This window comes from Solea solea, chromosome 2 (genome assembly GCF_958295425.1).
Source record: "Solea solea chromosome 2, fSolSol10.1, whole genome shotgun sequence".
Classification (NCBI taxonomy): Eukaryota; Metazoa; Chordata; class Actinopteri; order Pleuronectiformes; family Soleidae; genus Solea; species Solea solea.
Window position 1 is genome coordinate 20,894,242 of NC_081135.1, and position 17,443 is coordinate 20,911,684.

The 17,443-nt window shown below is 40.0% G+C and overlaps 1 protein-coding gene across 3 annotated transcripts in view; it reads left to right on the plus strand.

The window, feature by feature from the left end:
* Nucleotides 1-17,443, plus strand: part of sema5ba (sema domain, seven thrombospondin repeats (type 1 and type 1-like), transmembrane domain (TM) and short cytoplasmic domain, (semaphorin) 5Ba) — a 159,819-nt gene that overhangs the window by 72,566 nt on the left and 69,810 nt on the right. For all 3 annotated transcript variants that reach the window (XM_058622417.1, XM_058622419.1, XM_058622418.1), the window contains exons 4-5: nt 5,655-5,754; nt 6,218-6,263. In XM_058622417.1, coding sequence (XP_058478400.1) covers nt 5,655-5,754; nt 6,218-6,263 — 146 coding nt within the window. The remainder of the gene's footprint in view (nt 1-5,654; nt 5,755-6,217; nt 6,264-17,443) is intronic.

Here is a 17,443-nt window from a genome sequence, read left to right on the forward strand (position 1 = left end):
CAAAAAAAACCCCAAAACCTTAATGTTGTTCCATTCACATGAAGCTGAATCAGCCAGAGAAGGAGCTGCGTTATAGACCCAAACACACAGACGTAGGTACACAACCATCCTTGAAGAACCTTTTTTGACCTTTTTTGACATGCAGACAAATCCATCTGTGTGTCATGAAACTTTTCATGGGCGCTCTTTTTGCCATTTTCAGACATAGTTCAACTATTCCCGCGATGCAAGATTGTCGTGGGAAACAACGAAACGCAGCTGAGAAACAGAGAGAGAGTCATGAGGTGCTGATAGATAGGCTTAATCAGCATTGTGTAAGCTCATTTCACTTCAGTTTGAATGAAGCGGACATTTGTTTAAATTAAAAAGTTATGCACTGCAGCTTTACGTGATGAACGGTATACTCTGTGCTTGAACTCTCTCTCTCTCTTCTCTTTGTTTGTCTGCGTGTGTGTATTTCCCTGCTTTGACTGCTCTGCCTGTTATCTCCGTTATCAGATCGTGGTCGTGATGCCACTTCACTTTGTCCGCATGCTGGTTGTGTTGGAAAAAAAAACAACAAAAAAAACAAACAGCTGAAGGTTCAGAAAGTGCTAGATGGAAGGAGATAGGAAGGTTATGATTTATATCTTAGTGAGACGAGTGTCTTAGCCTCTCTCCTCATTCCTCTGGCAGCCGCGGGCCAACACATTAATCCGTCTGCCCGGCATTTGCAGGGGGGAAAAAAACGCAATAATCGTTCATCAAGTTCAGCTTGGGGCCCACGAGTCAAACGTGAGGGAGGGGGCTTTCATATTCATCCCGGCTTTATCGTCCCTTTTTACCTCACTAACCAACTAGACAGTTATAAGGGCGGGAAGTGAGTCGCACATTTAAAAGCACTTGTAGACAGAGGGATAAATGTCAGTCAATGACTGTTAGAGAGGCCTCTCTACAAGAATAAACAAGGTCATGCTTCATCATGAGCTCTTTTGCATGCTACTGAATCAATTCAACCGTGCTTTTGAGGAGATATTCCTATTGAGAGAAATGTGTACGTGATGTTCAAATTCCAAGTGATTTATGCTCCAGAATAAAGTCTCTGAACTGAGCTAACAGCACTTCTTTTCACTGTGAGCCGGAAAATGCTTCTGTGGGAATAATTCTCTTGTTATCTATTTCGCCACTGCGTTTTCTTAGTTTATGAATCACGTCAAACCCTCTGTTTTCACGGCCCTATTTTATGTGGACAATAAGTCAGCTTTTAATAGCCTGCCTTTTCTGCAAATGACATCATTTTCTTTTTCTGGAGGTTTTCCAGGTTATAGTTAGTATGTAATGTAGGAGGCAGGTCTCGTCGGGTTTGATGGGTGCTGTATTTTACCACTGCAGGCTGCACAGAGATTAGCTTTAGGTTTCCTTGTACTTTTTTATGGGCAGAGGTCCTATCGGTGTTTTTGCCTCTCGTTGAATAATCACTCCACGTCTCCACACTTTCACCTCTCGTCGTGTGGTAATATGAGCTGACTTTGAAAGTGAATGAGAAGAATATGGGCTGAACATTAGGCATTACTATACACACAGTTTAGTTTGAATGCTGTGCACCTTAAACGTTGATGATCTGATTGATCTGATTTGATGATCTTTACATTGTGCATACAGATGTGTTATAATGTGTGCTCTTTCTCTGTGCAAACCTCTGAGCGAGCCTGATTCTTTAAGTCATCTTCTGGTGTATTTATTGTGAGGCTAAAGACGGTTTGCAATTTGCACTGCAGCTTCCCTCCGCTCATCCAGGTTTGGCTTCTGCCGCCATTAATCACAGGGGGAAGTACAGATGGCCCGTTTCACCTCCTTTCACCAGCTTTGCATGGTTTCTAAACCCACATGCCCATACATGCATGCTTAAGTTAGAGAAATGGAAGCAATCTGTGCGCATATAGTGTATATTTAATATACACCGTGCACTGTGTGCACTATAAATATGTATTAAAAGAGTATGAGAAATGGTCTTGTAGAATTTGTGTGGTGTTACAACTATCATCCCACCTCCAGTAATTTATTGTGTGTGCTGATATGATCAGTGATTTAATTGTACATGTTTAAAAGTGGCTTACAGTTTATTATTGATTTTTAAAGGTTACATTACTTCTCTGTGCCAGCTGGTTGACTGAAAGTCACTGTAGTTCTCTGTTCATGTTTCATCTATTAAGTTCTAAGTGAAACCATGAATTGCTGTTGATATAATTAACCATGCATCATTTTGTTGCTGCAGGGGTGTGTATTTATATATTTATATATACACCCCTGCAGCAACAAAATGTTGGTTTTCTCAGCTTCTGGACACCACAGTAAATATGATTATAACATGATTAAAATTGTAATTATATTCTGCCAGTTAAAACCTTTGTCTTGTTTTGGTTTAGGTCATATTGTGCATAATCCACGTATACCAACTAAATAATATGCAGTTTTGTGAAATACTTGCAGTCACATAGAGAACAAGGTTTCTGACAAAGCTAATTTAAATAGAGGTCATCCACTTATATAAAGGTAAACATATGGGATGGCACTTCAGTGAAATCACAGTTTTTTTGTTTTTATGTTTTCTCATTATCTAAGTGTAAAAGTAAAATAATATATAAAACGAAAAGCTCCAGTGAATCACACTGTTGATGAGCTAATGTTAACTAAGACAGCATGAGCTACTCCACTGCCCTAAACCCTGGAGGTTTGAGTTCAGAGCCATTCAAGAGATTCACTTTAAACACTGTACTCGTGTAATGTGTCTAAAGCTTCTACTAGGGGGAAACATACTGTTCACCATGCACACGCTGTCACTGGTAGCTGTTAAATGGTACATTATTCAAACGCATATAATTTATTGAAAACTCACTGCTCTGTCAGTCTTTCTAAGCCATTGTCGTGTTGTCTTTGAAGAAACTCATACTGAATAGAGTTTCCATCTTTAGCAAAAATGCTTTAGAAACATTAATGAGTCACACTGCTGGTCTGGTTGACACCATATTTTATTAGGCATACAGTAGACCACTCTGTTGCTGGAGATGATATACAATTAAATGATGTACTGATGATTTATAGTCAGTGTTTGACTATAAATAACAGTTTACATTATGGTTATATCATTTTGTAACGGGGAAGTAATATTAAATGTATGTATGGGAGATGAGGGAGAATGAACTTCAACTTTATATTATTATATGATTATTATCAATTCTGATTCCAAAACATTTTAATCTAAGTGATGTCTACACTGAGCCTATGTTTGGAAATAACATGTGTTATATTATCTCCATATTACAATACAATACAATACAATTCAATACAATTCAATTCAGAGAACTTTATTTGTCCCTGAGGTGCAATTTAAGGCACGGAGAGCAGTTCTACACGTTCACAAGAGACAAACAGAAGATGGCATTTTTATAAGAATAAAAAATACAAATATAAGAAGCAGAAACTGTATTTACATATAGGTGCAAGTTGCAATGGGAATAGAATAGATACATAAAAATCAAATAGTGTATTATTTACATAAGGAGCAGAGTTGAGATTGTGGTGGATCAGATTATTACACACATTTTATTAGCAAACTGAAAATTGCATTAGAAATACTGTAAGACAGTATTATCATAATATTACCTCCCGAACACAAAACTATTACCATACTATTATCACGTTGTTACTGCATTTTAACAAAACCTGGAGTTACAGTAAGTTCAGTCAGAGAGAAACCAAGTCTCCTACTCTTCTCCACATCTGGAAAAGCAGATAATAGTTATTTTCCTGATGTTCCTGATGTCAGCACCGGCACCTTTACTCCTCGAGGTTGTGTGTGTGTGTTTTGCTGTCTGAATTTTAAATGAAGAGCAACATACTGCAGTTGATCACTCATACCTCTACTTATGTTGCCAGGTGACCGAGCCATATGGGTCCATTAATCTTAACATCTATTCGTTTTTTTTCCTGCTCCAACGCTTTGATGTAGTCCTTCACGGTCATCATTAATCTGAGCTATATTTTATTGTTTTAAAAATTAAGTTTTAAGGTTTTAAATGTTTGATGTCTGTTTCCATAAGGACTGCAGTCATCAGCAGTGTGGATCTTTTTTTTCTTTTTTTTTTTAATCACAGCACTTTCCCCTTTTGGCGGTGGGTTTACTTGGTTATGTTGTTGTAATTAAACCACAACAATAAAGTTAACAGGTTCACTATGTTGCATTAAGATTCACAGATGTGCAAGGTATTAAAATCCCCTTTTACAGCCACTTCTTTCTGCCTTAAAGGTTTTGTGGCAATAGCTATTTAACACAGCTTTTCGAATTGGTTAAGGGAGTCTGAATTCCCCAGTGGCTGCTGTGATTCTGTGTACAACATGGGAAATAGGGCAAATCCCTTTACGCTGCACAAACCTCCCATGTGGTGAGATCCGTTTAAAAGTCTGCACTCTGGGTCACACTGAGATCTCAGAGAAAATGCTCCTTTCCCTGCAGTTTTCAATGTGACATATAAAGCCTTGTCAGATTTGTGGAAGCCAGTTTCAAACTGCGCGCAGGACTCAGTGCGTGTGCCACACAGAGCCGTGTTTGTCCGAGTGTCAGCTTGTATCAGGATTCTTGTGTCTGATGTGGCCTGGATATTTTGTCCCTCTCTGCAGGAGACACAATCCCAGTGGTTGAGGGAAGCTTTCCTTACACAAGTCACTTACACAACTGCAACTACAACTTTCTCATAACTTACATATCAGTCACATGGGCCCCGCAGGTTAGAACTGATTTGTCTAGGATTAATAGAAACCCCCACATTCAAATTTCATTTCAGCAGCTTCAACCAACCAGTTTTGCTTATTCTATAACTGTTCATCAACTACTTGTCACTTGTTGCATACATAAAACCTATGGCTATAGTTGTGCATAAAAAATACCAAATATGGAAACTATACCATAGGACTGGGTTATAAAAAACATTTCCAGAGTAATATCTCTCTGCATTTGAAATAGTGGTTATCGATTCATAAAATCCTTTGATTTCCTGTGTCCTCTTCAAAATCTCGTGAGACTATCAAGACTGGACCGCAGAAGTCTTAGGTGACTGTCAGCTGTTCGCTGGGAGCTAGCAGTCGAGCTAACAGCTGACACCACAGATTCATTTGTTACTTTGCCATTTGGTGTAGAACCAGAAATACTTCCACACCCTGCTTTTTGGATACTTTAGTGTTGTGTTTGATGCATCACTGTTGTCTTCTGTTGATGAGCAAAGAGGGTATGGCCACATACCAAGCTGTGTCCACCACCGCCCTCTGCTGGGCACCTTGGTAATTACTTCAAACAGTGTGATGAGCTTCTAGGCTGGATTTCATGGTTTTGACATTAATATTTCAATGATGCATCAGGTTAGAGAGATCTAATATTTCTGAGGACATCTCTTTCATTAGCAAGCAGATTTGGTTTGGAAATGTCTCTAAATGAAACGATATTGAATCAAATTGAATCAAATGGGGACCTTGTGAATCATAATCTAATCAAGTCACGAAATCAGTGGCAGTACCTTGCCCTACTATATGGTGTTTTACGACTATCTATCTGTAAATGTCACTGCTTTTATGTGATCCCACTAATCTTTTCGTTCTTTTCTTTCTTTTCTTCTTTCTTTCAGCTCTCAGCCCATGGATATCCACTTTCTCCCACCCTGGTGTGAAAGACTTCTCCCAGCTCACCCTTGACCTGACTAGGAATGAGCTTATTGTGGGTGCCAGGTAAGAAACTGTAAATCCACTCGGCTTTTCACCCCACAGAGCACATTACTGAGAACATGATACTCTTTTCTCACTCACTCATACATTTCGGATAATGACGGCTCTTAAGTGCTCTGCTGAGGCGTAGTTGGACCATAGTCCTGCTTTGTGTTTGGCAGAAGGTATGAATTTGAAAGAAATATGTCATGCTTGTGTATTATGCACATGTCGTTGTCATTAACATGAGTTTAAATTTCCCCTGGTTTGACCCTCTTAAGAAACACATGCACACACAAATGTAGATGCAAAAACTAACACTACTCAGGCTTAAGTTAAATTCTTCCAATGGATCGTTACAGTATCACCTGAAGTCTGTTTCTTGTTCTAAGTTCTACACCAGCTTAAAACCAAACGCCTCTTGGAAGACATTTTTTGTCATATTGTGTAAACACTAAAAAAAAACCTTTGTCTCTCCTCAATCCAGAAACTACCTGTTCAGACTGGACCTCGGTAACATGTCACTGATACAGGTATGCGCATTAAGTCATTTATTTCCTTCGTTTCTCTCTGCTGAGCATAAATATTTTCAGTTTTGACTTTGTTTTTTGGAAATGATCCTTCCTCCTGTGAAAGCAGCAACTTAAGGTTATTTTCAAACCTGTTGTTATTGTTAAGCATGTGGTAGAAGAAGCTCCTCTTGACAGTTGTAAGGAGCTTGAAAGAGTTATTGTTTGAGATTATTTTATTCAGTGTTATGTGACTGAGGGGATCTGATGGAGCTATGGTCATATTTTTCTCTGGCTGGACTGTCGTGATCAACATCTGTAGTAGCATCAAAGGAGAATCTGTCACGTCATTTTGGCAATAACATCGCCCAGTTGTTCGTGTGTTTTGAGATGTGGGAAAATTGTGCGAGGATGATTTGCACTGGTATTTCCCTCCAGATTCCAGAGGATGGAGACAGGTTTGCCTGATTAAGCCTATTTGACAGTGTATCTTTTGTTATCTTATATTACACTCTGCCTTGCTCATGTTTATTACGCCTCAAATTAGTTTTAAAGGCTGCTGCTGCTGTTGTAGCATGAAATTCAATCCAAAGAAACAGCTGCACTCTGAATTGCTGACAGTAATAGCATTTTGTCACCGTTGAGAACAACATTCAGTATATTTTCTCTACAAACAACACTTACACAGGAAGGCAGCTTCTTTTTAATGCATCAATGAGCAATAAAACTTCTGAGGACACATTTTGATTCAATCCTATTATTTGTGAGGACATTATTCCTGGTCCTTGTAACTTTAAAGGATATTTTGAGGGTTGAGACTTGGTTTAAGGGTTATGGTTAAAATTGGATTTAGGTTTAGGTGGTTAGGGAACGTATTATGTCTATGAGTGTTCTCAGTGATAATGCTGTACAAGTATGTGTGTGTGGGAGCCACAAATTATTCATTTGTTACATTGTAATATCTCCTGGGTGGTCAGTTGTTAAGCTGCCGCTAGGCATAAGCAAGGCCCCACATGCAGACACAAGAACTAGTCAAAAGTAAGTTAAATCCAAAAATCTTCAGTCAGTCCGAAAACAACAAAAAACCCGACAGCAAGGCTGGGTAAGCAACAACATCAGAGGAGGCAGGCTGGCCGCAGCAGGCAGGGACAAAAAGGGCAGATCCTGAGAAATATGTGGCTAGGAATAAAAGCTGAGAAGGCAAGCATGAAGGCTTAGTGTTCACAGTGGGAAGGCAAAACAATCTGGCTAAGACTGGTGAGCTGGTCCAAGCTTTTAAACAGGAGTGAGTGAGTGAGTGAGTGGTAATCAGAGTAATCTGCAACAGGTGAGTTGGAGGGAAACCAGGTAAAGGGGTTTCCCACTCATGCAGACAGGGGAAAACAGGCGGCCATATAACAGGAGGAGATGCATTGTATGCAGATCACTATTGACCATAAACATCATCAGTTTAACACAGAAATCTAGTAGAGAAGCCTACTTTTTGTTGTTGTTATTGATATAAACTTTGCAGCAGACAACCTAGCAACAGACAACCAGCTCTGGTGACTTTTTCTTTCATCTCATTTTCAAAATATTTAAAACATTTAAAGGTAATTTTGACAGTTTGTGCTTTAGCAAAACTTAATGCTGCAAATGAATCATATGTGTTGTGTATCCGTTTCATATGCTATGCCATGATACAATTATTTCTAAGGGATTGTTGACTGTGGAGTGCAGTGATATGATTCATCTCTAAAGATAGAGCATTACCGGACTCTTTGTCCTGTACTGCTCATTGATTTGACATTACATAGCATTTCCTTTGGGACGTGTGTTATATTATGTATCTAACATTAGAGCAATAATGTTTGTAACAACTAGATAAAATGACAAACGATAGCACTTATTAAAAGTAAAATTAGCTGCTCTGAAATTCAATATTTCCCCAGAACATTGTGTATTGTCACAGTGGAAATTATCTGATGCTCCTGTTGACTGATTTAATTGCCAGTTCTGAAGCAAATGCTTCCTACTGTGACAGATACCACGTGTCAATATGTGGTCAAGATGTGGCTGATAGCAATGTCACACCTTTGATTTCCTCTCAAAACTGCCAGTGATGCGTGTAGTGAGCCACGGTGATCCTTCAACTGTTGAGCTCTTAGATTTATATAAAAAAAGAAAACAAGTTCCCAGATCTGCCTAAAGCAGTACAGCAGGGTATTAACTTCCACTCTAGCAAAACATACAATTGGATCACTATCACAATTCAGCATAATACAGTTCAATTACAACATGAAAAGTTTGTTGTGAAAACCAGGCGAGTCGAGGAACTTGAGTAAATGCCACAGAGCACAGCCATTTTGGACGCAGTTGAAGTGGTTTTGAAACTTGTATCCAAGGAACTTCCCATGATGCTCTAGCTGAAAAGATGCTACCTCCAGCCGATCAGACTGGTTTTTTTTGTCCATTTGGAAATGCTTTCAAGTGTGTATATTTATCATGAGTCTATTATAACAGTAATTTCACCTTGTCGATTTTGGTCAAATCATGTAAAGGAGCCATATTCCTCAATAACTCAATAAATCCATTATCTCCAGACAGGACTTCCCTATTATTATTATTTTTCAATTAACCTCACATTATAACATGAAACATATCCCGTTTTTACAATAAACTTTTTCACATTTCATGATATGCTATAACGTGATACTGATCTGTTTTCATTTTTCTGGAGCGGCAGTAATACGCAGCTGTAAAGCATTATTGCATAATACTGTAAAATGAAATGATTTATTTACGTGACAGTTAAGATTACCTGCAGGAGAATGCGTATGCTGAGGTAAGATCTATTTCCTGTGCTACCATGTTGCAGGATATATTTGAATTATGTGGGTGTCAAACACACATGTGTGTATTCACATACACACATGTGTGTTCTTTGCCTGCGTGTGTGTTCCATGAAAGGCCTTTGGTATTGGGATTACTTTGCAGGAAACTAGCCTCGGTATCGTCAGGAGTTTGAGCTCCGGGGCACATCGGTTGCCTTCTGATTGCATCAGTCATGTTAAAAGACAGAGCCTCAATCCTCTATAGGATGTAATCTATACTGATATATCACTTGTCAATGAGGAAAGAAAAGCAATCCTCCTATAACCCAGAGGTTAATACACAGTTTCCTGTAGCATATACACAGAAAAAATTCACTGCTGCCACTGGAAATTGAATAATCAAAGAAGTACTAGTGTTTCAACATGTTTTGCCCAGAAACAACAATTTGTTTCTCCAAACTTACAGTAAATTTTTAAAAATGCTTATATCTTAGTGCTGCATTAAAGGAAGCTCTAAGCTTTGATCAATATAGAGTTTTGGATGGTACAGTATAAAAATGTAACTAATTTATCTCACATTTCAGACGCCATTGTATCTTTCAACACAGATCTACACTATGTGATTTCAAAGAGACTCAGGTCTATCAAGTGCCAACCAGGTCATCTTAAAATAAAGGCCACCATGGATGACTGCCATCTTGTAGGCAACAAGAACATGTGTTAACATCATAACAAAAAACTCCACCTGAGAATGTCGTTAGAGAGAGAGAGAGAGAACGAAAGCACAGTCAGTCACGCAGGCTAGGCGTCCAAATGGAAGTCGCTGGGCAGCTGCCAGCATATTACCACCTAGAGTGGTTAGTTTGCCACTTACTTTCCACCCGTTGGCGATGTGGAGGAATTCCTCTGCACAGGTCTCAGCAATTAGTCGCACATCTGTTTTTTTGAGAATCGCAACTTCCAGTCATTGTCAATAAATTGTGCCGTGGCACCCAGGTAGTTTGATTTATCGATGGTTCGATCGCTCAGCTTCTTAAAATCAAACCTTCCGCCCCAACAATCCCTCACCTTTCTCCATCTTCAGCTACTGTCTCAGTCTGTCCTATCTGACTGACTGCAGGCACGGATAATTCATGTCGGAGGTCAGCACACACTAGAAATAAACACATTCATCGCACCGATCAACACGTTTACTTTGACAGCCCTAAAAAATAGACAAGTAGGCAAACAACATGGATATTGTGAGAGGCTTGCACGATAAACAATACTGCACCTGATATTAGCTTTTTAAAATAAATGAATAAAACAGAATGAAATGCACTGAAGTGAAAGCAAAGAGGCAGGGGATCGGTCTGCTTGGTGATGTATTCACTCTCACTTTATTTGCAGCTTCAGGAAAATGCATTTTTGTGCTGCCGTGATTGAGACATCATCATTAGCCTTTTTTCTGCTGAGGCTTGTGTAGCCTTTCTATTTTCCTTTTCTGCTTCCATTTAAAGTAACCAGGAACAGCATGAGGAGCAACAGTTTCTTTCTAATTTAAAAGGACGAGAGAGCCTGCGTTATTTTACACAACATTTCCCCGCAGGATGAAAGCTCACCAGACTTGACTTTGTCTGACAAAGTCTCCTTTCACAGCAGCACAAGTGAATGACATGATGTGCACAGCTGCCACCCGCGTGTCACTGCCAATATCAATGCAGCCTTTGTGTCCATGTCCTAGTTGTCTAGTTTCGGAGTCAAGACGTTGACTTATGAGGGTTTTCATTTGTTTTCGCCACAGTTGTGTTGTTCTCTGCATCTCCATGAATCCATTCTCTTTGCCCTCAAAAACAACACATCTGCTATTTCCACATCTTTGTGACATGCCACACACACTCACACTCACACACACATGCATATTCAGTGAGTGAGACAGAAAAACACAAACATGCTACCTAAATGTGTCTTTCTCCCTCACACAAACACACACGCCTACACACATCCTCAGCTTTTTGTTGAGCTTAGAGGACAAATGAGGTAGATCCTACAATACTCCGGCCAATGCGGAGGTGTCATCCGCGATGCCAAGGCTGAAATCAATGTGAACATTATGCAAACGGCCCAATGAAGCAGAGCGGAGGGTCTGTACCCTCATGCTCATTTGCCAGTAAAAGGGAAGCTGTCCAAAGAGACGGAGGAGGGCGGCATCTTAAAATACTCCCTTTCTTTTGTTTTATAATCGAATGGAAAACAAACCCAAATCTCCCACTTGCCAATCTGAGCCGCTGCTTCTTCACCATCAAAGGCTCAAATGCCGGAGGCTTTTAGTTTAGATCCCCAAACCTGTAACACAGTATGTTGGTTTCTGACAGGTGGTTTGGGTATTTAAATAAGACTGAAAAACATTTCAATGTACACAGGAATCAGGTAAATGAAATTCAAGGACAGGTTCATGGAGCTCTTGTGTGTTAGAGGTCAATGATTAATTAATTTGGTTTGTTCAGCTCAGGGCAATACAATAAAACACTTGTGCCATGAAATAAATGCACAGCACTTCCTCCGTCCTCCGTTTTAGCCTTGGAGTTTTGTACGTTTGTTCGGTTCAGTACAAAACATGACCTACTTAAACAAGCGCTATGTATGAAGTTCATTTTCTAGCTCAGTAAACACCAGTCTGCTACAGACGCACGGTTTTTTGAATTGTGTTTGGTAAATTTCTGGGTCCAGCAATAAGGATTCATACAGTGCATCACAATCGAGCTAACAGATGAATGTTGGAGATTTTTCACATTTACAAAGATGTTGATTGGGTTCCTACAATGATTCAGTTCACTGCCGCTCAGCTTTGTGATAAATAAGTGTTTGTTTGGTTACGGAAAACGCACTGTATATTCAAATGTGCTCTGACAGGAGAAAATGTATGATAACATTAATCAGTGAGGCATTTTCTCAAGAGAGTGGTCGAGGTAGAGAAACCGTCATCTTTGCCCCTCACTGCTTTAATCATCACTCGAGCGTCTGTCTGCTTTAATTCAATAGTTACTGAGAAGAAGATATCTGATCCCATCAGTCCCCAATCTCTCTGTGCACGCTCTGCAGGGATCATATGGTGGAAGGAGTGATGAGTTCAGTGATTTTAAAAAAGCTTGACATTAACTGTGCTGATGTGCTGTGTAAGTTCATTTTCCAAGATTGATCACTGAGTTTAGAAACTTTACTGTACTTTGACTGGAACCAATAAAACAGCTTGATGTATTCAGTTGTGTTTAGTTTACTTTGCTTAGCCATTATTAGGGCTACAACCATTTGAATCAACTACTACATTAATCACAGACTATTTTAATAATTGATTACTTGAAAACAAGTATGATTTCAGCTTTTAAAATGTGAATATATTCTAGGTTTTTTGTTGTTCCTATATGACACTATCACGCCAAAAAACATTTGTAGGTTTAAGAAACACTTATGGACATTTCTTTCACACTTCTCTGCATTGAGTTGATGAAACAACAAATCAGTTTGTCAAGAAAATAACTGACAGATTAATCCACGATGAGAATAATTCTTAGCTGCTCTCGTCATTGTCATAATAAACATAATCAGGCAGCCAAAACAAGAATGTCATTTAGATTAATGCTGCTTTGAAATGTTTACTATATTCCTGACTGTTATTCCTTACTGTTTATGACTGCATGTGGAAATATTATCCATGTTGTGATGCACTTTGATCCTCTTGAACATACTGTAAGTGAAGCTTTTCTCCAAGCCTTTACCTGTTGTTTTCTACCTTATTTTTTTGTTGCACTTTTTGGATGTCGCTGTAATGCAGATGACAGAGCCCTTTCAAAAGGGGGACAAGGTGAAAGTGTATTTTATTGTCAGTCACCTCATCAACAGAGCACTCAAACACAAACTACTTAAATGCCAAGCATACTGTGTACTTGACTTCTCAAGTCAAGGATATGACCTCATTTGGTGTGAACGTTAACTGCGGCAGCTCCTCAGAAACCGAGTCCACCTGTAAAGAAACAGAGGCAGCCCTGTGGAACGCGAGAATGACTGGCTTTGCCTCAAAATAATAAGGTTGTCCATTGAGTGCAGGTTAGAGTTGCACTTTAGAAAGGACTTGCTGAGTGATTGAAAATAAAACCAAAGAGGGTGGCCTATCCACAATGCTGCATTTCTCGCTCCTGTCGGTTTCTATTGAGCTATCTACTGAGACTGGTGGGCCTGGGCTTTTCCAGCTGGACCATTAACAGGCCCTGTAAACACTATAGTCTGTGTATATAAAATGGACATATAGTCTTTCAACTTGAAAATTGAAACCAAGGCTGGGTGTAGACGTTAGCCACCAGGGGGTGACTCCTCTTGTTGCAACTATAACTATGTTTGAAAGGCAACCAAACCAAATTACTACATCCATTTTTAAATAATTATATTTGTTTGTGCAAAGACATCGTATGTGATATAGTGTGCGCAGATTCTGTTATATCCGTGACAGCACCAAATGGGTCAGCCCAGACCGATCTGTCACAACAACTGACGCCAGAACAACTACGTGTCTGGGTGGAAGCAGAGGAGATAAAGTGGATGTGGCTAGATGTGTTTTGTTTCCTTTATACACAACTCTCTGTGTATATGCGTTTGGAGGCTGACAAGTGTGCACATGCCAGCTTTGCAGTTTTTTTTTGGGTGGCAGAAGGTTTTGAAGGCAGACCATGCCAGGGGAGTGACCAACGTGCTGATGCCAGGGCTTTTAAAGTCTCAGCTTGGGCCGTTGTGTTCAGGCACCTGGGAGAACACCTGCCACAGCTATTAGTGAGCAGGCAACCGTATAGAAGAATAAATGCGTAGGCAATCAGTGAAGAAAGAGAGCGAGGGAGGGGGAGGAGAGACAGGCAAGGAGAGCTGGGGATAAAGAGGTAGGCAGGAGCCGCAGAATGAGAGACAGGAAAGATAACGGGAAGAAAAGGAATGAGAAACACAGGCAGAGACGAAGAGAACAACGCAGAGAATCACACCTACGGAGCTGCGATGAAGACAAATGAGGAAGAGAGGAGTGAATATGAGAGAGTGTGAGGGAGGTGACAGGCTTTCACTCCGCTCAAGAAGTTTTGCTCGTAAACATCTGCGTCTATGAATTCATAGAAAATAATCTCGCTGGGGTTCAGTGCCTGCACACTACGAGTCTCTGGAGAGCATTCAAAGCCTTCACAGGCGCATCTGCAAACACCACCTCCCTGTTGTTGTGTTTTATAGGGGACAAGCACATTTACAAATAGTTTTGATTTCTCTACTGCCTTGTAAAGAAAAAATAGACAATTTTAGGACTATGTTGTGAGTAAATGTCACCAACTTAACATAAACTCCTGAGTGTAAATGTTCACAATAAGTCAGCTGGTCCCAGTACTTTATGCATCGGCAGGAACACTTTTTACAAACATATTTGAAATCCTTTCCTGTGTTTATTTAAAGGTTAATTGAGTTACATCACAACTTTTTATTTTGCTAGCTTTGGCAGCCATTTAAAGAGCGCTGAATGTAGTCCCTCGGACCATAAAAGCCACACTTGCATTAATAGATTGGCATCAGCAGTTTCATTCATGCATCACCATCAGTGGCTCATTCATCTGCCGTCGTCAGGCTGCCAGCTGAATTTTACTAGCAGTCATATTTATCTGAGTGCAGTGGGTGGCAATTGTAAGGCATTACTCTGGTCACTCTGTTCATGTCTTTATCCCCTTTGTGCTACAGTTTGAAGTATTGTTGACCCAAATACGTTTACACACAATATGTGTGTGTGTCAGTGGGATTGATGGACGTTTTCAATCAAATCTCACTTGATAACAATGCACTGTAATTGGTCACAGAGTTATTGCTAACAGCTCCATAAAGAAGTCTGACAGGTCATGAAATGTTAGCAGACAGAAGATCTGATGGGTTGTAAACACTGACATTATTACCCATGGTAACTGTCCACTATAAACATCCATTACAGTTTAAGGAGAGACCTGGCTCAACTTTCAGGGGAAGTACCCACTCTAAAGTGCATTTGACCTTCTGACCGCTTGCAATTTTCATCCAATCAAGCTTTGCTTTTTGCATCCCTCGTAGATTCCTGCCATTGACTGGTAAGTTTTATGATACTAAGTGCCGGTCGGTCAAGATCTTCAAGGTCCAGTGTGTAAGAACTTGTGACATCTAATGGTGAGACTGTAGATTGTAACAAACAGATGCTCACCCCTTCATAGTTGTCAGCAAGACCCTTACTGCAATATAAATATATGTAGTACAAACAAGATGGCAGAGCTGATGTTGTCTCCACATGAGATGCTGCTTCATAGTTTTCGAATTTGGCGTCAGTTCTTCTACTTTCCTTTTTAAACCCTTCACTCTCCCTGGCTGTTTTGGTAGATGTAGTGTTGGTAGTAGGTCTGATTGCAAGCCACCCACCAGCTCTGTCCTAGAAGTACCTTCCAACAGAGCTCTCTCTTGCTTCCTCACTCTCTCTCGCTCTGTCTCACTGATGTGCTGGTCGGCATGAACTCCGCCGCAATCAGAGCAGCGGGGGGAAGGCGGTGGGAGGTTTGTGTGTGTGTGTGTGTGTGTGTACTGAAATGCTGAAGTGTTCAGTGGGTGGGAGGGAACAGGGGGGAGGGGGGGGGGGGATTGAGGCAAAGGCTCTGTTTTTGTCATCTGTGTCATTCATGTTTATTTTCCTTTGTATCACAATGCAGATCTGCCAGATGTGTAATTCCACTGGCTGTCAAGAAGAAAAGGACATAAAGAAATAACAGGAACTTTTGATTAGCAAAGTTTTGAGGTGGAATTGAATGTATGCTTCTCCTCCTTCCTTTTCTCTCACCCCCTTTTGTAGCCTGAAAGTAACATAGAACAGAACACAGCCCTCGTCTGGCTTTTTCCTCCATCCTCATGTTGCCAGGTACTAAAAGGAGATAGAATAGAGTATTGATTTGTCTCCCACTAAGATATGTGTACCACAACAAGACCACAGAGCTACAGAACTGTACTGGATGTCTCTCTCTCTTTTTGGCTGCATGGTTTTTCTTTGTTGTGTGTTTGTGTCATGATAATCAGCGTTGGCCTTGTCAGTTTGTATCAGTTACAACTGAGGTTTTGTTTTGCTTAGTTGGGTTGTTATGCAAAGAAATGTCTCTATGCACTGATGCTTGACGGCCATTTGTCACACACGCTCAAACAGTGGCATAATTACTGAAAACTATGATGTATACTCTTAAATCCCTTCACCCCTCTCACTCGTTTGGCCATTTCCACTCACAGGTGTGCAGTTATCAGACAGTGTCAAGGGATAAAAGGCTCCTGCATTGGCATTAGTGAAAAATGCAACTCATGTATGAACCACTTAGTCCTTACAGGGTCACAAATGTACCGTCCCCATCTTTTATTGAGCTTAAGTACCAGCATTAGAGGAAATATGGAAGGGAATTAGTAGAGAAGACCGACTAAAATGAAGAACATTAAGTAGAAAGAGTAACATCACAACCTGCAGACAAAAATTGAAAAACACATTAGAATGTAAAGGGATTCTTATAGCATAAGTTTAAAGAAATAGCCTGCCATTCTGCATCAAACACTTTTCCCCCTGAAAAGTTTGTAGCCTCTTTGAAAAAGGGGGACAGCAGCTGGAGTCAGTGTGGAATCACAGCAGTTGGTTGGAAAGATTCCATCCATCACAAAGCTGAAGTTGCAAGTTGATCTCAACCCACTCATGCAGAATATTCCTCCTCTCAGTGGTCTTTTCATACGCTCAATAAGTTCCAAACACTTTTGCCAAAATGTTAAAATTCATTGAGAATTATCTTTTACAGGCCACTCAAAGAGCTAGCACTAGTGAATAGTTTGCCAGTCATTGGTTTTATAGCTTAAACACATTAAGAGGGAAATTGGGATGAGCAGTTTCAGGTATACGTGAACCCAGAATGTCCCAAAAGACAGGGGTTTTTTTTTCTCCATCCTGCACATAACCTAACAGTTCATTACATAAGCTAATTTCAACAAACAAACAAACAGAAATAATAATTCAATATGTTGGGTCTGACAGACAGCAAATAATGTATTTAAGTACAGCCTGCAGAGTTAGAAAAACAGTTTTGCTTTTAGAAAATAAACTGAATGAAGGGACCTGTAATAACACCGGAACAAGGTGAACATACACTCACCAAATATTGCATATTTGTAAGAGAAAGATAATAAAAAGAAGAAAACAAAAATGTAATTTGAATCTGTGAAACAGATGTGAATTCTCCTCTTACTGATGTGTGCAAATGTGAAAATAAAGGCAGCAGATGGGAGGAGGAGGAGGAAGAGGTATTTGTCAGGCCATCAGATAACCCTTGCATAGATAACAATGCTGGAATGTAAACACCA